This window comes from Nuphar pumila, chromosome 2 (genome assembly GCF_984573655.1).
Source record: "Nuphar pumila chromosome 2, dmNupPumi1.hap1.1, whole genome shotgun sequence".
NCBI classification, from domain to species: domain Eukaryota; kingdom Viridiplantae; phylum Streptophyta; class Magnoliopsida; order Nymphaeales; family Nymphaeaceae; genus Nuphar; species Nuphar pumila.
This window is the reverse complement of record NC_143250.1, coordinates 127,282,940-127,302,406: the sequence shown is the minus strand read 5'-3', so window position 1 is coordinate 127,302,406 and position 19,467 is coordinate 127,282,940. Positions and strand designations below refer to the sequence as shown.

General features: G+C 39.9%; 2 protein-coding genes across 4 annotated transcripts in view; both read right to left on the bottom strand.

Annotated features, from left to right (window-relative positions):
* Positions 1-4,007: 4,007 nt before the first annotated feature.
* LOC149847053 (KH domain-containing protein At4g18375-like) lies at positions 4,008-18,204 on the bottom strand. 2 transcript variants are annotated; one of them, XM_089996774.1, is made up of 7 exons: positions 18,090-18,204; positions 13,424-14,057; positions 12,532-12,975; positions 12,175-12,432; positions 11,720-11,995; positions 11,455-11,513; positions 4,008-4,359 (listed from the first exon to the last, which is right to left on the bottom strand). In XM_089996774.1, exons 2-7 carry the CDS (start codon positions 14,021-14,023, stop codon positions 4,356-4,358), a joined length of 1,641 nt encoding a protein of 546 aa, XP_089852900.1. In that variant the 5' UTR covers positions 14,024-14,057; positions 18,090-18,204; the 3' UTR covers positions 4,008-4,355. The 2 variants fall into 2 exon arrangements, with proteins under 2 accessions (XP_089852900.1, XP_089852898.1); XM_089996772.1 differs by lacking the exon at positions 18,090-18,204 and adding an exon at positions 15,882-16,010.
* The window catches only part of LOC149847052 (beta-1,3-galactosyltransferase GALT1-like), a 26,529-nt gene continuing 20,984 nt past the window's right edge, over positions 13,923-19,467 (bottom strand). The window contains exons 7-9 of one of the 2 annotated variants that reach the window (XR_016430336.1): positions 19,108-19,215; positions 18,090-18,361; positions 13,923-14,057 (exon numbers count right to left, since the gene is read on the bottom strand). Coding sequence is in view for 1 of the 2 variants with exons in the window: in XM_089996771.1 (XP_089852897.1) it covers positions 18,146-18,361; positions 19,108-19,215 (324 nt within the window). In the remaining variant the exon portion in view is untranslated. Of the gene's footprint in view, positions 14,058-17,817; positions 18,362-19,107; positions 19,216-19,467 lie in introns of those variants that run through there. The other variant, XM_089996771.1, reaches the window with a different exon arrangement.

Here is a 19,467-nt window from a genome sequence, read left to right as displayed (position 1 = left end):
GTTGATTTCTTTTTTAATATTCTCACAGTTAGAGAAGCAAATGGATTCCTAAGGAAAGCAATTATATTCCTTGTATTTATCAAAACTATGATTCCTGAATTGTGATCGTATATGGATGAATAAACCACCAGATTGGCATTCTTGGAGTCTTTCTACATAATTGTAATGTGATTCATGCAACCTGGTAGGGGTCCGACTAACCTAAAGCTTGATTATCCCAAAAAAATAGGAGAGATGAACATTCTATGGTTTAAATACATTGAGAATATGTGCATAATGGCAATCTTTTTTGTTTTTATAACGCAGGACTCACCAAAAATTGGGTCACTTAATGGGCCTGCTTCACTACAAGGTAAAACTCTGGGTTGAGGACATAACCAACCAACCTTACATGCCCCAATTGTGATAAAACAATGGTCACCTCATGCATCAGCGCGATTTTGTTAGATTATGAAAGAGGGTGAACCCAAGTTGAACGGCACACGCTGTTATGCAAAGAAATCGCCACAAAGAGAGTATCTTTTCACAACCTCTTGCTTTTCATTGTTAGATTTCTATTGTTACAGAAATCCTATAATCCCTACACTTTTATCATATGTATAACTGACCCCTAGGGCTCTTGTAATCCTGAAAGATGATTGAATTGAGACATGTATAATAGAGAAATGCCCCTTCAACTCAAGGGTTGCATCCCTTGAAAGACATGTAACTGTTCTAAGTGACCCTCTCCTAAATGGTTACTTTATTGCCATATATTCTAAACATCTCTCACTTGGCCATAAGGACGAATACTCTCACAGTTTTCTTTCATTCATGGGCTTATCTTTGTATATTGATGTTACTTGTAGTCTGGTCACAGATTTTTTAGATTTTTCATACATACTTCATAAAGTTAATGTTTATAAATATTGAAGTCTTAATAGACTCACATGTCTTAAAAGACAATATATAATCAACTTCCACATCACATGAAAAAGAAATAAGTCACCGCTATCATTTTCATGTTCTTAACACAAAGGGTTAATAATCTAATAATGAGACATAACTAACATGTTTTAGAATTATCTTATGATATTAGTTGTTATTATACGCATCCCCAACTTGTCATTTCATGTCAAAACAATCGTACCTAAAGCATCTTAACAAACAACCCATGCCAAACACATCTATTAACCAAATGAACCCTGCAACTTTGACTTTCTACTTAGATAATATGTTATTATTATTTTGTTATTTGTCAAATTCTTTTGCGAGCTCACTGATATATCTTATAAGAACAATGACAAACGCATGACAAGCACGACGAACACATCTCCCTCTCGTGATGTGTTGTATGTCATCTGTGCGCCAATCGATGAATATGCGTATTTAAACACTTCGAAACAGAAGAATCGGCATTGCGCATTGCATTTTCATCTTTCAAGCCGATTCAACCTCGTGGAGAGATTCATTTTGTTCACAGATTCATAGATGATCATGGGTAGGGGTGGCAAAACCTGACACGACCGGCCAACCCGTTTAATAAACGGGTCAACCCACCTAACCCGTTTATTAAACGGGTCGGGTTCAGGTTGGGGGTATGCCAGTCCGCCAACCCAGCTGACCCGTTTAATAAACGGGTTAGGTGGGTCGACCCGTTTATTAAACGGGTTGGCTTAAGCCCAACCCGAACCCGCCAACCTGACCCACCAACCTGAGAACCCGCTTACCCAACCCAACCCATTTATTAAATGGGTTGGCGGGTCGTGTCAGGTTACCCGTTTATTAAACGGGCCGGGTTCGTGTTTGCCACAGCCAACCCGTTTCGGGTTGAGGTATGCTGACCCGCCAACCCAACACGATTGCCACCCCTAATCATGGGTAGGCTAAAGTTAGGAGCACTCAAATTGGAACAATTATTATTTAGAGAATGCATGAATTCTGGAACAGCAACTGTCAACTGTTTGGAGTCGCACAAAAAAGCACAAAATAGAAACCAATCAGACCAGACATGTAAAATATAAGAAAATCCAAGGGGTTTGGCGTAGTGAGATGAGGGCCTAGACTATTTGACAGGCAGTCTAGGTTCAAATCCCATGAGGATCACCCCCTGCATAAGGTGAAGCTTGGCAACTCCCTGGGGTCAAGGGGTAAGCCCTCTGAAGTTTTGAGCCGACATGGACAGGGACCCTAGCACGGCAGGCTGAGCCAGCACGATTAGGTCCCTGAGCCTGCAGCAGTTTCTTCAAGTAAAATAAAAAATAAATAAATAAATCACACCCCACGGAGGCAAGGCAAGTATATATAATTCACTACAATAAATCACGAGCTTGAGAACATCCAACTTTTACAAGGTGTTGCAATCGCGCTCTTAATCTGAACCGAGTCCATCTAATAGGATTACGGGCCAACTCAATGGCATTTGCTGAGCCCCAAAAACACAAGGAAAAACCATTACTTAAAAAAAGGTTAACCTAGTGTGAACCTTCTATGAGCTGCAGCAGCAGCAGCATTCAAGGAGCAGACAAGGCCAGACGGGTCAAAGAACCCAGACCTTTCACCTCCCCTAGTCTACAACTCTCAAACCTAGACCACAACACAAACAGAGCTTCACTGTAGCCCACATGGCCAATTTTGGATCCCATGTCATACCATTCAGTGAGATTGAGGCCTCCACTACACCGGACCCAAATCAATGCCATGGTAATTGATTGACAAAACCCAAACGACTGATGCAACAGGCGAAACAAAAACCAGAGATCCAAGGTAATAACGATCCGATGGGGTCAATAGACTGGGTTACAAAGCTCTTGTCACAGTCCAAACGATCCTAACCGATACTACTCGTATTCATTTGCTCAGTTATTTTGTTGCTTCCAAGGCCATTCACGAGAACGTCCTAGTTTTCAAGTTGAAAACCTGACTAGGAACGGAACATTCAAGACCCCTCGTTATCTTTACACCCACAAAAGCACCGGAACCATCAAGCTTACAGCCAGAGCATCCAACAGGCAGGCAGGCAGCCTCAAACAATTCCTTGGCTAAACCGCAACCCTTTACAATCAAACACCACATTACACAGGCACTACAAGGGCGCACATACACTGAAGCTCGACTATTTGAGTAACATGCAGAAATCTCTCTCTCTCTCTCGACTATTTGAGTAACATGCAGAAATTTCTCTCTCTCTCTCTCTCTCTCTCTCTCTCGACAAGGACAGAATTTACAAACTAGAGAGGAGTTTTCACTCTGCGCCAGGGCCCTAACCATACAAAACACATGGTTTCTTCTTATCAGAGTCTTGCCATCTTTCCTATGGAATCACACTTTTAGGATTCCCAAACTAAGAGCTGCAAGGGACCATCATGAACTCCAGTGATACACACACCACTTGCAAACAAAAGCAGACAATGCAGTAATGAATTCAACGATGGATCTTGACAGCATTAAAACGAGTGTTTTGCATCTAAACTGTCCAATGTGTTGGGCATCTTTCATGCAGTAATCCTGGAGTAGAGTAGCAAGGCCAGCCAAATATGGAGAGCCAATGCAGCTTCTGGGGAAGACTCGACAGGTCAACCGATTGAATTCTTCTAGGAGGGCTTATCGGACAATAACGCATGCATGATGGCTAATTATCAACATGACAGGCACACCCAGATTAATATGGCACATTATGATTTACCTGCTGCTCCCCATGTAGCGCCAATTTGAATCACATCCAAGGCCTGCATTGGTGGTTAGCTGCAAAACATTGTTGGAAACGCTGCAAACTTTCTATCCCCCACAAGCACAGATAAGATGCTCAGGTTAAAATAAACAAACTCTCAGCAACATATTCGAGCAACATGGCTTCAACTCTCATCCACGAAAAAATATATTATATAGGTCAGCAAGGCAGTAACCCATACACATTAATTTTTTTCTCTAATTTCTGTAAAGAAACTAGAAATTGACACAGAAGCAACAAGGTCGCTCAGATAAACACTGCCCAGAGGAAAAAAGAAGAGGGGGTGGGAGCACATGAATGCACCAAACAACAATCTTAGCTAAAGCGATTTTGGAACATTTTCTTTAGGCAGAACCACTCATGGCGGAAAAGGCTAAACATCAATGGGTTCAGTTTCTAACATTACGCACAGTAGAAGACAACTCAATGAGATCTAAGTAACAAAAATAACCAACAAACATTAAGAAGGCTAAAGCTGCGATAGGAAAGCAACATTAGAGGTCTCGATACTTCAAGAAGGTTCCTAAAACTGCTTTCAAATATTATAGTTTGCTCAATTACACAGCACTACTCATCTGGTCTTCAGTTTTAGGCTGGAGGCTTCATCAACAAAAGACAGTGGGTCTGGCTCCAGGCTTCTTGTATCTCAGCTGTGCGTATAGGAAGGGAAAGGCAACAAGGTAAAAAAAAAAAGGAGTATTAGAAAATCTACATACTGGCAGGTCTGGCTAGGTTAAGATAAGCAAGCTTGACAAAATAGATGATTTGGCTTCATAAAGTCAAAAGCAACTAGAGATGCCACACAAAGATGGATGAAGGACACAACAGTCTACCTGCATGCCCTAATCAGCGTGGACCCTAATAACCGTGGTGTTTTCCATGGGAAATAGGGGTTTGACCAGATATCCTGATAAAAAAACTAAATTCAGATTCAGGAAATTAAAAGAATGAAATTATTTGTAGCCATCTGCTTAAAGTGAAAGTCCCATCAGCAGATATAATGACAACAGCGACAACCTATGTCACAGGAATTCGGCCAACCAAGTGCTGCACCCAGTGCGGTCAACCTGACCCTGGGTGCAGTCAACACACCCAGGGTCATATATGTCCAAATTTTGAACTTTAAAAAAAAAAAAAGAGCCCGATGAAATGGGCTGAGGATTAGGGCAAAATATTTTTGCTCTCTCCTCTATCTCCCGACCCCGATGCTGCGATCCTGCGACCTGTCTCCCAACCCCGACACCTACGAGCTGCCACCGTCCGGCAACACCTCCTCTTCATCTCCATGGTACGCATTCTCTCTCTCATTCTCTCCTTCAATATCTCTCTCAACTCGTCTCTCAGTCTCTCGGCTACCTCTCTCTCTATGTTCCCCTTTTTCATATGTTACCGCATGCCTCTCTCTCTCTCTCTCAATCTCGGCTAAACACCATTGTTGCCTATTTTAAAAAAAATTATTATACCTATTTTAGGAATAACTCAGTTCGACTGGTTAAGAGTTGATCACGAAGTGACTCATTTTCTCAAAAATCTATCTTTTAAGAGTTTTTACATGTAAAACCTATGTAATATAAACATTATACATAATATACATTTAAACATTATACATAATATATCTGTTGGGACGTTGCAAGTTAGAATCCTAATAGTATGGCCCGTTCGGGAGTCTGTCAAAATTGTTGTGTTAGTTTTTATGATGTAGAATAGAATTGTAGATTGTTAATTTGATTTATTGCATGCATGATGATGAATTGATTTGACGATATTATGCTAATTGTTTTTAATGTCCTTAGTGTTACTGATGTTGACCAATAAAACTTAATATATATATATATATATATACACACACACCAGAGTTACCAGTCGAGGAAGCGGGAGCGAGAAGCGATATAAGAAGCGGGAGCGGGAAGCGAAGCACTTTCAAAAATTTAGGAAGCGGGGAAGCATGGGACCACTTAGAAGAAAATTCTGAACTGTCTCGAAAGCGACCTAGGAAGCGAACCGGAAGTGACCTAGGAAGTGAACCGAAAGCGAGGTGGAAGCGAAAAAAATAAAAAAAATGGGAAAGTGTGGGGGAAGTGCGCTTCCCATAAAAGGGAAGCACACTTCCCAAAAAAGGGGGATGCTTCCCCTCACGCTTCGGAAGTGCGATGTTTCGCGCTTCCCCTTTTACCTAGGCGCTTCCGGTTGAAATGAAATGGGGATCTTCGAAACACGTGCTTTGATTAACAAGAGCAAGTGTCAAGAATGACAGTAAAGCACAACCCTTAAAAAGGGTATAACTGGAAACAAAATAAAAATAAAAATGTATTCTTTATTGATATGAAAAACCAATTGCTTAAGAAGCATTGGGGTGAAATACAAGAGGGGCTGCACCCCTTTATATACACAGCTGAAAGAGGACTCAATAGAGCTGTTGGGCACAGTCCAACAGCTCTATTTAGAGCTGTTGGAATGTGTCAGTCCAACAGCTCTATTGCTAGTCAAGTCTGGACAGGACTTGACTAGCAACAGTCATTCTAGTTCAAACTGAACTAGATGACATAAAGACAAAAAAATAAAAATAAAGAAAAAAAAATACAGAAAAGAAAGAAATTAAAAATGTATTTATATATATATAATAATATAATATTATTATATATACATATATGTACAGTTTTACATTTTAACACTCCCCCTCAAACTTACGGTACAATGAGCGAAAGTTTGTCTAAGAGAAAGTGAAATCGGGGAGCAGCGAGCGGCTTTGTAAAGAAGTCTGCTAACTGATATTCTGAAGTGACATATGGCAGATCAATTATCCCGTGTAGATATTCCTCTCTGACGTAGTGACAATCCATTTCGATGTGTTTGGTGCGTTCGTGGAATGTTCTGTTACTGGCAATGTAGATCGCACTTTTGTTGTCACAACACATTTGTGAAGCCTTTGTTGCTTCAACTCCCATGTCAGCAAGCAGTCGTCGGAGCCAAACTACTTCCATGGTCGTGGTTGCCATGGCTCTGTATTCAGCTTCGGTGGATGAGAGAGATACCTTCTGCTGCTTTTTACACCTCCACGAGATTAATGATTCCCCTAAAAAGACACAAAAGCCAGTGGTTGAGTGTCTGTTATTGGGATCACCTCCCCAATCAGCATCAGTATATGCAATTAAATCAAGAGAAGAGGAGGAAGATAAGAAAAGTCCTCGTGAAAGAGAGGACTTGATGTATCTGATAATACGCATGACTGCTCCCATATGAACAGAAGTAGGAGCATGTTGAAATTGACTTGCTGTATGAACAGCATGTGCTATATCTGGTCTGGTAATGGATAGATAGGAAAGTGCCCCGACAAGCTGTCTGTAAGGAGTAGGGTCTGCAAGAAGTTCTCCATCATCAATCTTCATTTTAACATTAACAACTTCTGGAGTGTCAACTTTCTTATCATCAGTAATACCAGACCTGAAAATAATATCAAAAGCAAATTTAGTCTGAGATAATAAATATCCTCTAGGAGAATAAGCAACTTCAATACCTAAAAAATATCTCAACAAGCCCAAATCAGTCATTTCAAAATGAGATTTAAGAAGTGTTTTGATTGTTTTAACTCCCTGTTTATCGCTTCTGGTGATGATCATATCATCCACATAGAGAAGAAGCACAATGATCCCTGCATCAGAATTCTTAATAAACAAAGCAGTGTCAGTTAAACAGAATTGAAAACCAATATCAATCATAACACGACTAAACCTATCATACCAAGCTTTTGGTGCTTGTTTAAGTCCATAAAGAGCTTTTTCTAAGCGGACTTTACCCTTAGGAATACTTAGACCAGGAGGGGGTTTCATATATACTTCTTCAACTAGCTTTCCATTTAAAAAAGCATTTTTGACATCCATTTGAAAAATAGACCATTTTTTGATAGAAGCTAAGGCAATTAAGGTTCGGACAGTAGTCATACGAGCCACCGGAGCAAAGGTTTCTTCATAATCAATCCCATATTCTTGGGCATAACCTTTGGCTACTAAACGGGCTTTATATCTTTCAAGAGTACCATCACTCTTGGTTTTAATTTTATAAACCCATCGACATCCTATAGTTTTCTTCCCTGGAGGAAGATCTTGAATATTCCATGTAGAAGCCTTTTCAAGTGCATCTAATTCAACTTTCATGGCTTCTATCCATTTGATATCATTTTTTGCTTGAAAATATGTGGATGGTTCTTCATATGAGTGAATTAATGCAATAACTGCCCTATATGTGGGTGAGAAAGACTCGTATGATACAAACTTTTCTGGAGGCCTTGAGATTCGGGATGATTGTCTAGTTGGAATGTTAGAATATTTCTCAAGTGCACATGGAGTATTAGACTCTTGTCGCCTGGAATATTGAATACTAGTATCTCTATGAACTTCTTCATTTTCAACATTAAGATCAATAATTCTTTGATCATCATCAAAGTTACAATCAAGGTCATATTCATCAGATGTTGATGTTAGATCTAGCAAAAAGGAGTACTCAGTGACGTCTTTTAATTTTCTAAAATCAAAGAAGCTCTCCTTTTCAAGAAAGGAAACATTTCTAGACACATATAGTTTATTATTTTTGAAGTCAAAACATCTATAACCTTTCTGGTTTTCAGCATATCCTAAAAAGGCACAGGGAATCGCACGAGGGGAAAGTTTATCATTTTTGTCAGTAAATATGAAACATTTGCACCCAAATATTCTTAATCTAGAGTAGTCTGGAGAAATGTTCATTAGTTTTTCAATGGGAGTGATATTTTGTAACGAAGAAGATGGCATCCTATTAATGAGATAGGTAGCAGTTAAGGCAGCTTCTGCCCAAAAGTCTTTAGGGACTTGATTTGCTATTAATAAAGTTCTAGTGGTTTCTATAATATGGCGATGTTTTCGTTCTGCCAGTCCATTTTGTTGAGGTGTATAAGGACAAGATCTTTGATGTGTGATGCCATGCAATTTAAGATAATTTTGAAAATCTGTGGATAAAAACTCTCCCCCTGAATCTGTGCGAAAAATAGTAATATCATTTTGAAATTTGTTTTTAACCATATTATGAAAAGTTTGAAAGTATGAAAATACTTCAGACTTATGTTTGAGAAAGTACATCCACGTATGTCGGGAGAAATCATCGACAAAAATAACATAGTAAACAAATCCTCCTTTAGAAATTACTGGTGCAGGACCCCAAACATCCGAGTGTATTAATTCAAGTGGTCTTGAAGAGAAAAAGGTTCTGTTCTGAAATGGTAATCTTTTCATTTTGCCGAGAATACAATCTTTACAATCAAATGATTCAGAGTTACAAAATTTTCCTAGATTTGGAAAATGTTGGATTTTGGCTATATGTGGGTGACCAAGTCTCTTATGCCACAGTTCCAACTCTATTTTTTGAATATTATAACAAAAAGCTTTCTTCGGCATTTCCAAAAAATCCATGTAATAGAGTCCTCCTTCTCTATGGCCTTCCCCAATCAGCTTGCCTGACTGGCGATCCTGTACCCAACAACCATGAGAAGAAAAAGAAATATTACACCCATAATCAGAAATTTGAGATACAGATAAAAGATTTAAATTTAATTTGGGAACATGTCTAATTTCTGGAATAAAAAAATTTTTTGTTTTATAAATTTTTTCAAAATTTCCTATTCCTTTTATTTCAAGAGAAGTCCCATCAGCAGTAAAAACCTTTGACACACTTGTTTTATTTTTAACACATTTGGATAGACTTTGATTATTTGGGGTCATATGAAAAGATGCACCAGAGTCAAGAAGCCAAGAAATTTTACCTAAATCAGAAAAAGATGAGGCTGCTGCGCCGGTTGAAGCTTCAGATGAGGAAGAGGCACCTTTGATGAGAGGCTGAAGAATCTCCATTAGTTGGGCTAGGGAAACTGGTGCATCCTGATCTTTAGGCTCCGATCCAGCAATTGCAGCTCTTTTTTTTCTCAGCTCCTTAAGTTTGGGACATTGTGGCCTGTAGTGTCCCGGTTCATGACAGTGATGACAAATAACTTTCTTCTTATCATAGTCACCATTTTGTCGGTTAAAGTGAGGAGGCCTATATGATCGAACATGATTCCCTGGTCTAGACACGGCTAAAACGGAATCATCTTCAATTTTTAAAGAACCTTTCCGGAGACGATTTTCTTCCATTGTTAACTCTTCAATAGTTTCAACAATAGAAGGAATTTTTCCCCGGTGAAGTAGGGTCGATTTAGTGGTTTCAAATTCCGGCCTTAATCCAGTGATAAACTGGTAAAAATGTTCAGCATCGAGTTGTTTCTGACGAAGCTCGATGTCTTCGGCACAATGCCACTTTGGTTCTAAAAGGGAAAGTTCTTCCCAAAGTTTGGACAACCCATTGTAATATTCACGAATAGTTTTGTCTCCTTGTGTCATCATTCGAACTTTTTCTTGGAGGTTGCACACGTGTGCAATATCTTTAAGGGAATACATATTCTTAAGGTATTCCCATGCCTTATCGGCATGATCAAATTTGGCAAGACTTGAGCATTTTTTAATGTCAACGCTATTGATAAGCCATGACATTATCTTCGCATGAGATATTCTCCATTCTTTCCATTTCTTCTCGTATGAGGCAATAGCCTTGATTTTCTCTTCTTCCGATAGAGGGACCTCTTTATCTCCCTCCTTTTTAGTAAGAGATAGCTTAGGTTCCGAATCGGAACCATCCACAATCCCCCATAAGCCTTTTCCCCATATATGGTGCTTCATGATTGAAGCCCATGTTACATAGTTCGTATCGCTTAGTTTCATAGGCATGATGGTGACTTTATCATTGTCATCCATCAATTACAAGGAGAGAAAGAATAGGGATAGAAGAGAAACAAGAAGGAAAATGAGAAAGAAAGAAAAAAAAAACAATACAACAAGATGTGAAATCTTCTCCAATGAAGTGATAAAACACTTCTCTTCAAGTGGCGAACACTTTTGCAAACGGGCACGGAAACCGATGCAGCTTTTCCTCAAGATTTAGTACTTCCGCGGCTCTGATACCATGAAATGAAATGGGGATCTTCGAAACACGTGCTTTGATTAACAAGAGCAAGTGTCAAGAATGACAGTAAAGCACAACCCTTAAAAAGGGTATAACTGGAAACAAAATAAAAATAAAAATGTATTCTTTATTGATATGAAAAACCAATTGCTTAAGAAGCATTGGGGTGAAATACAAGAGGGGCTGCACCCCTTTATATACACAGCTGAAAGAGGACTCAATAGAGCTGTTGGGCACAGTCCAACAGCTCTATTTAGAGCTGTTGGAATGTGTCAGTCCAACAGCTCTAGTCAGTCCAACAGCTCTATTGCTAGTCAAGTCTGGACAGGACTTGACTAGCAACAGTCATTCTAGTTCAAACTGAACTAGATGACATAAAGACAAAAAAATAAAAATAAAGGAAAAAAAATACAGAAAAGAAAGAAATTAAAAATGTATTTATATATATATATATAATAATATAATATTATTATATATACATATATGTACAGTTTTACATTTTAACACCGGTAACTCTATATATACTCTCCCGCACCCAAGTTTTTTTAAAGTGCTGCATCGCCACACCCGCACCCGCACCCATGTGACATAGGCTACAACAGAAAATGCATCAGCTGCAGAGGATGCATAAATCATACAGCAAAGTAAAAAAAGAGGCCTCGGCAACCAAATTCAAAGAACAAACTCATTAGTATGGAATGAAAACAAACAAACCAGTCTCTTACCCTGAACTACCTGACTTGGTTGATACATAACTGCCATATGATCCATAGCCACTGCCACCCTGTAAGCAGAGAACCATTTTTAGTTTTTAACAAGATTACTAGTGCAAGTGGTATATGTAAGACAAGAAACATAAGCAGACAAATCAAAGCTGGAGATAAGCAGACTCAAACCCCCACCATCCACACTTTCCCCACCTCCCACAAGCTCCGGAAAAAGAAAAGAAAAAGAACCTCCATGGAAAACCAGAATGACTATAAACATCACCTGGTTGCCAGCATAATTTTTGTAATTTTCAGAATGTGACACATCAGTATGACCACCATAAGAACCTCCACCAGTATAAGAGTATCCCCTCCCATTAGATTTAGCATCCGTTCTTCCTCCATACTTCAGAGGTTCTGGAGGGCCCCTTGGAATAGGAAGATAAGAAACAGCTGAGGAAAATGAAGGCAATGCACCTTCCCTTTCAAAACAATTAGCCTTCAGCCGCATTGCCACTTGAACAAGGGCATTCCTAGCAACATCAAGATCTCCACTGATCTGCAACGCAGTGCCAGTCAAACAGTATAAGTTATCAAAATCTGACATAGAACTATAATAACAGAGCTAGAATTCCAAAGATCTGATTATAGCAGCAGTTAAGAAAACCACTACTCTAGTACATATTCCTAATATATCTCATCTACCACTTCTCATAAGACCGAAAACTGTCAACCAACCTGGACCATCTCATCATCTTCAGATGCAACCTTTGGGAGATTTTCCTTGGAAAAAATACGAATATTAGCTCTGGTCAGTCTCCTCATCTCAGATATGATTGACCCACCTTTACCAATTAAGCACCCTATGCGGGCTGTTGGAACAAGAAGGCGGGTGGTATATGAAGGCTCGCCAGATTCCAGGTCAATCTTCTCACTGCATCTTGGCTGAAGTCTAACTGCAGCGTCAATAGTTGCTGATACAGGGTCCTCAAAGAACTGAAAGAAATAAACAAAAACCATGTAAAACAGAAATTTCAGAAACAGGAGCTGTCATCTAATGCCACATCCTGACAATAGAAAAGGTCAGGAATTTACCTCTCGAGAGGAGACTGATATTATACAGTCTTCTTCAGCAGTAGAGCTTTCAACTTTGATAACTGCTCCAGACTCTTGTCTTATTTGCTTGATAATACCACCACCTTTGCCTATAACACCACCAATTAAGCCAGTCGGGCATACCAAACGGAGACCAAATTCCCTAGCAGAATTCTCATCCCTAATTGGAGCAGGAAAGAAAGGATTGGAGGATCCAAGGGACCAATCCCCTCCAGCATCACCTTTGTACCCACCAAATGAACCTAAAAGTGGAGCAAGGCCCATGATTGGGTTGGCTGCATTAGGACCCATGAACTGACCACCAGCAGGATACATGTTTGATGATCTTGGAAATAGCATAGTCTGCGACCTTGAAGGATTATCATGTAGACGAGATGAAATCTGATAGAGTGCCTTTCTCGCAACAGATTGCTCTCCAGATATCTGATACCAAATCAAATTAAAGCAGTCAGATTGTCAATAGAAAACAGAAAATAAGAGGATAAAAGGCAGATGTTCAGACTTCAGAGACCACGCACATTGACCCTCACACATTATAATTCACCATGGAACAACCGAACGAACATGTGGAAGAATTTAACACAAAAATTTAGCATTTCCCCGTCCACTGGCTAATAAGCCCAATCCCGATCTTGACCATTATTGGGGTAATAACAAACTGAAATAAATAAACAAATATATTATTCACCCAAACCAAGAACTCAACTAATTGTTATCATGTTCATGTTCCTATTCTCTCAAGTTTTTACGTCATTAGATTAACATGTTCAATTTATTTAATTACCTGGCAGTTTTTTGACAGAAAAAAAAATAAAAGCTGCTGGACTTTTTGAAACAATTTAGGCACCATCAGAAAAGTATGAACCATTACCTGAAGCAGCTCATCAGTATTCATGGCACATGGAGGAAGCTGATCGTTCTTCAAGATGCGAATCTGAGCCCCGGTTTCACTACGCATGTTCTGAATGATTTGACCTCCTTTTCCAATGATGCATCCAATCTGATCAGCAGGTACAAGCAAACGAACAGTAACCACACAGTTCTCCGGGTCAGACTCTTCTTCATCAGGTGTCTCATCAGCGACTATCCTATCATGTACCCTGAAAAGTGCATCCTGTGCGGAGCAGAGAAAGTCCATCTCCTCTTCATCAACGTCAGTCCCTTTACCATGCTGGCGTGGACTGAATATGGTCACCACACGCTCATCACATCCAAGAACTGTTTCACCAATACGAATTTTTGCTTGACTTTCAGCTCTCAATTTCTTAACAATCTCACCTCCTCTACCAATAATACTCCCAATCTTTCTCCCTTGACACAAATAACGGTAAACAGTGTCATCTGGCCCTGGGACATACTCATCTCTCTCATCCCTTGAATGTCTCCTCTTGCCAACACCATTTTCATTCATGGCCATTGAATCTACTTGATGATAAGATCGCTTACCAGAGTTGTATCTCTGACCAGCCATTCAAGCAAAAATAGACCTCTCTCGGCACCAAGGCCTGGGAAGGATGTGATAAATGAAAACAAGTAAGAAAAATGAAGTAAAAAAAAAAGAATCAACATATTTCTGAAGCAGTTTATGCTCAAGAACAGAAAGTGGTGGTTAAAAAGTAATCATGTTATTCACTTTCAAAACAAACCACACAATGAACAGAGGTGCTTTAACCAAATCATAGCACCGGTTGACACAAGGAGTGAACTGGCATGCGTTCGAACCAAGCATTTCAAGCCAAGGAATCAAATGAACTCATCCTTAGTTTGTCGATTCTAGCAATGTTGTCAGAATCGAATCAAATCGGCTCCTTATTGATTCAATACGAGTGGTGATTCATATCCATAGAAAATTGGCAGATTCAGGCCCAATTCTGCCGGTATCGGGCCAAATCAGCCTAATACATGCAGAATATAATCCTGATTTTGGGAAATAGCTCTGATTCTTTGGCCAATTGTTGAAAAAGTTTGGTGATTTCATCTTTTGTTCATCATGTAATCAAATAAAATCACCACTTATGGTTGTTTTCCTTCGTGGATGCATTGATTTGAGGGTTTTTGTCTGTTCACTGAAATTGTGCATCAAAATCAGGATTACCAATCATTAAATGTGCATAAAATTGGCTACCCTTTTTTTTAAATAGATTCGACCCTGAAACCGATTCTGATAACATTTCTTTAGACTTTATGAATTATGACGTGCTCGAGCCTTATGTTATTGTTTACTTTACAGGTCATTATGGACTTTTTTGTATTTTTCTGAATTTTCCAATTTTTAAATTTTTTTCTGATTTTTTCTGACTTTCATGAGTTTTTTAATTAAGCAAACAGTTTTTGAAATAGGGCGATTCTGTTCGATATGGGCGATTCAGGTCTTTTTTTCAAAAATTGATACAGGTGATTAGTTACTGACAACATTGGATTCCAATAATCTATCCATCGAGTAATAACAGGGTATTGGTTCTCTAGAAAACCTTAAGACCGGATTGACAGCTACCACCATTCATTCCCCCTCCCTACTGGCGTTCCCCCTTCCAAGGATCCGATCCCCTATGTCCCAGTACAAAGGAAAATTTTCTTTAGTTGTTGACATGAAAAGATCAGGTGCAATATGATTGCACAAGTATGTGTGCATTAAGCACCTGATCACCCTTCATCTTGGGGACAGGCCTGTCAGTTGTGGGGGCCAAGGCCTGATGGAGGGCAGTCAGGTGCTTAATGCACAAATTTTGTGCCATGTGATTGCACCCGATCCGGACTCGTTGTTGACACGGTAATCATGAAAATAGGAACTTCTAATCATCTCTAAGAACAACTCACACTTTCTCTCTTAAGATTTCGGTATTTGGATTATACCACAAGAATTCAAACAGACTAAGAACAATGATACCTGAACCCCCCACGTCAGGATGCTGTTATTTCCAAATTTTCAGTATGTACGAACACGCGAGAAAATTACACTCATCCGAAGCCCTAAATCTCCAACCTCGATAAGAAAAGGCATAAGGAAACCCAAAAATCCCACACAGCTAAAACTTGAGAACCTAAGGTTTAGATCACAGCATCAAGCATCAAAATCCAATCAACGACACTCGAAAACACAAACCCTAGCATCACTTAACGATCTGCATGCAACTTCACCATCCATCAAAACCAAATCTACCAGCATTAACAAAGATCATACAGTAACGTAAAACAAAAGAAGCAACAACAAGAAAAAAAGACAACCCCAATTCTCTAAACCCTGAGCGAAACGGGGAGAAATGATTTTGGGATAAAATGGGAAATCGTTCAGGGAAGATAGGAAGAGAGTCGAGAGACAGATGGCGTACCCAGTCAGGTCGATTTCCCCGAAAACCTCGAGAGGACAGAGGGGAAGAGTTTCCCCCAATTAGAGAGAGAGAGAGAGAGAGAGAGACTCGTGACAGTCGAAGATATAAAACGGCGATCGTCGTGGCATCATGTGGGTAACAAAAAATTAGGGTTTTGTGTATCCAGTTCGGGTCGGGTCCGGATCTGTCTTTGTCAGATACTTAAAAATATCTTACCGGAAAAGGTTGTCATACCGTATAGGCGTATACGTTACGTATGATCTCAACGGGTAGGATCTCATAATCGGTTTGAACTTGATCCGAACCATATTGACGGATCCAGATGGTATATTCCCCAATCCAAGTCCGTTTTAGAGCAGATGTTCATCTACTCAGACTGAACTATAAGCGAGTATTAGGATCTGGGTCTGAATCGGCACTAATCAACCCATTTTGGTGTTTTGAGTTGAAAACCGGTATGTTGTACTTGTTTTTCAACGGATCCAGTACCATAAATTCTTTTGCCATAACTAGAACTGAGACACTATCATGAGGTCCGAATCAGGTTTGAATCCAAATTTTGAGTTTCTCTTCCACATATGGATTCAGTTTCGGGTCTAGGTTGACCCAACCCATATCTGGCACTTTTGCGTCTATGATACTACGTGATGTTAAAAATTCAACAACGTCAACCACCACGCCGGTGGTTACTCAGTTGGTCAGCGGGGTCTTGTCTTGTGTCAATCTGAAGGTGCAGGACGAATCATGCTGCCACATGGGGGCTACCCGTTGCTTAATCACGGTTGGGGCATGTAAGGCTGGATGATCGTGTCCTCAACCCCAAGTTTTACCTCGCAGGTAGGCGGACCCATTCCTGGTTCTTTGTGTAATTTTTCCTTCATCGTCAAAAAAAAAAATAGGCAATGTCACATAATTTATCATTCTTGAAAAAATCTCATCCAAAAATATCTTTTGATAACATTTGCAGCGCCTTGTGATTCTTGAATTTTCTGAACTTTTTTGTGATTGCAAATCACAATCATAGCACTTCAATGAAACTATGAGCAAATGTAAGTTCTGATTTCTCAAATAAAATTTGTCATATTATATGTAAACATTATTCAACCCATCCGTGATAGAACAATAGCCAACCCATCTATTATGATGGAAGGATCTAAATGAAAGAACTTAACTATCCAGTTCTAAAATGTCACTCCATATCCACCTATTTTCAATTGTCATACCGAGCGCAAATGGATGGGGTTTATTGAATTTTAATTGGTCTAAACTTGGAATCAAAATTTCTACCCAAATTTAGATTTAATGTGGATCATGAATAATATACCTATTACCTAATCCATTTAAGTCCCTATTTCATTTTTTTTTCTTTATGGACCTTTGAAGTATTCCTTGGGACTGAAGTAACTCGCTTAAAAAAAGGGATATCGGAACGGAAGAGGTGTGACACGGGCTTCCATGAAACTCTTTATTTGGGAGGAAAAGGTGTGGGCTCCACTCGCTCTTTCCCGCTTGGCGTTTGTTTCAACCAGGCGAGAAAGAGCACCACTTTGGTGTGAAGGATCCCTTTCACATGAAAGTGGGGGTGTGAAAAAACGTCCCCTCAAGATTCTGCCAAGGTGGCCATCATTGCTGGCTTCACCCTTTTATATTTTTGGGACAGGACAGCCCAACGAGGTGCAACGCAACCCCTTCAAAAGACGACTGGTTGAAAATGAGAACACGGGGTTGGGCCGGGCAAAGGGCAGCGTTCACCGGCCTTTTTCCTGAGAAAAGGAACAGGTCAGATGTGACGTTTTTGAAAAGCAGGCCTAAGCCCTAGCTCCAGTACATCTGTGTGTGTGTGTGTGTGTGTGATGATGGCAGGCCCCCGGTGTCCCCCATGTCACGAAGCAAAGTCAATGTTTAGCTCCGCTGCAGTTGTATCCAATAGCGATCCTTGGCAAGGATTTTCTCATCCGGATTAAATTTGCACATTGACTTAGACCAATGTTGAAGGCCATACGTAAGTTGGCACATTTACAAAGTACCCAGCCCCAAGAACATGACGAGATGATTCAAAGAATAAATCATGAAACAGATACTATTGAGACGTTCTTTCCTGAAAAATATAAGATGAAAGTGGTAAACAAGAAGCAGCCTCTCTCTCTCTCTCTCTCTCTCTCTCTCTCTCTCTCTCTCTCTCTCTCTCTCTCTACATATTGTACATACCTGAGCGACAAAAAGAATCCGCAGAATCCATCTACAAGTTGTGTTAGTAATCTGCCCTATCGTTGTCTATTGCAGCACATGGCCCCACGTCCCTCATTTAGCTTCTGCCATAAACAGAGCATCTTTCTTGGTTCCTGGTAGTGTGCGACAACATAACCATCCGTGCAGCCCATATTATATACCCTCTCCTCATTCACGTAATGAACATCTAATCCACCCTTCTTCATGTCAGCTATCCACATCCCCATCGCCACGTCCTCCAACTTGAATAGCTGTGATGAAATGTGCAAGGAGTCAGTCTTCATACAAGGAAGCATAATCATGGATGAAAAAGGAACACCATCAATCGGCAGGGTGATATGCTTAGTAAGGCTGCATGCCTGAATTTGGTAGAACTCGTGGTCCATAGGCTTGGACTGCATTGAGGACTGACTCTTGGATAGACTTGATCCAGTCAAGTGGCCTTCACAGAGATGGCAAATGCAGGTCAAGTCAACACGACAGAAAACACAAGCAAGACCTACCCAACTTACAGAGAGCATCAGGATGAGCCCTTGCACGCTCATCACCGAGTAACTTGGATATCTTTCAAGTGCAAGACCAGAATTAAGGTCCACACATGGTGATTCAAAGTTGAAACCTATGGGCCTTGATACAAGTGGCCAACTCAACCGAATTCTGAAGGAATAGCCAAGTCTTCAGGGACTGGCTTTAAGTCCATATGGAACTGCAGAGACTACAACTCGATCCATTTGACTAAGCCCATGCCAAAATCCCGTGTATTGCAGGACATTAAAGCTATGACCTATTAAGTCTGATTCAGACATGGCAAGTACCAAGTGATTAACCAAAGACTAGCATTACGAGACTCATCACGTAAGCATTTCATTTTGCTGGTGGAACCTCACAGGTCCATAAAAAAGAAGTGGTAAATATCAACATCCACAAATGGTGGATAAAATATTTCTCCACCCTCACATCATTCAACGACAATAAGGTTAAAAGATGGTCAGCAAACCTTTAATCGCCCTTTTTTGTGATTCCGCACAACCAAATCAGCTATGTCATGCGAAATAACGTACCCAGGACCATGAGCCCACGGAGGATAAGTGTTCTCTGGCCATTCCTATATAAACCATAATGGAAGCTGTGTCAATGATGCAGTAAAGATTCAATGTAGGTATGGAAATATAGAAAGAAAGCATGATAGAATCACCAGAAAATGGGTAACAAAGTGCTCCACATTAAGAAATTAAGAAAAAAAAAGTCCATCACAAGCTTTTCAAGCAAAAATTTAGCAGCTTACATCATTAAATAAGAAACTTTTTGGATCAATTGTGTAAGTGCAATAGCAATTACTTTGCCTAATCACCCAAAA

What these genes read in the sequence shown, in the direction of transcription:
- LOC149847053 (XM_089996774.1), bottom strand. Translation starts at nt 14,023, where the DNA reads ATGGCTGGTCAGAGATACAACTCTGGTAAGCGATCTTATCATCAAGTA. An exon ending in TATCAGTCTCCTCTCGAGAG is followed by an intron (nt 12,433 to 12,531) that starts GTAAATTCCTGA and finishes TATTTCTTTCAG; the next exon opens with TTCTTTGAGGACCCTGTATC. An exon ending in AAGATGATGAGATGGTCCAG is followed by an intron (nt 11,996 to 12,174) that starts GTTGGTTGACAG and finishes ACTGCGTTGCAG; the next exon opens with ATCAGTGGAGATCTTGATGT.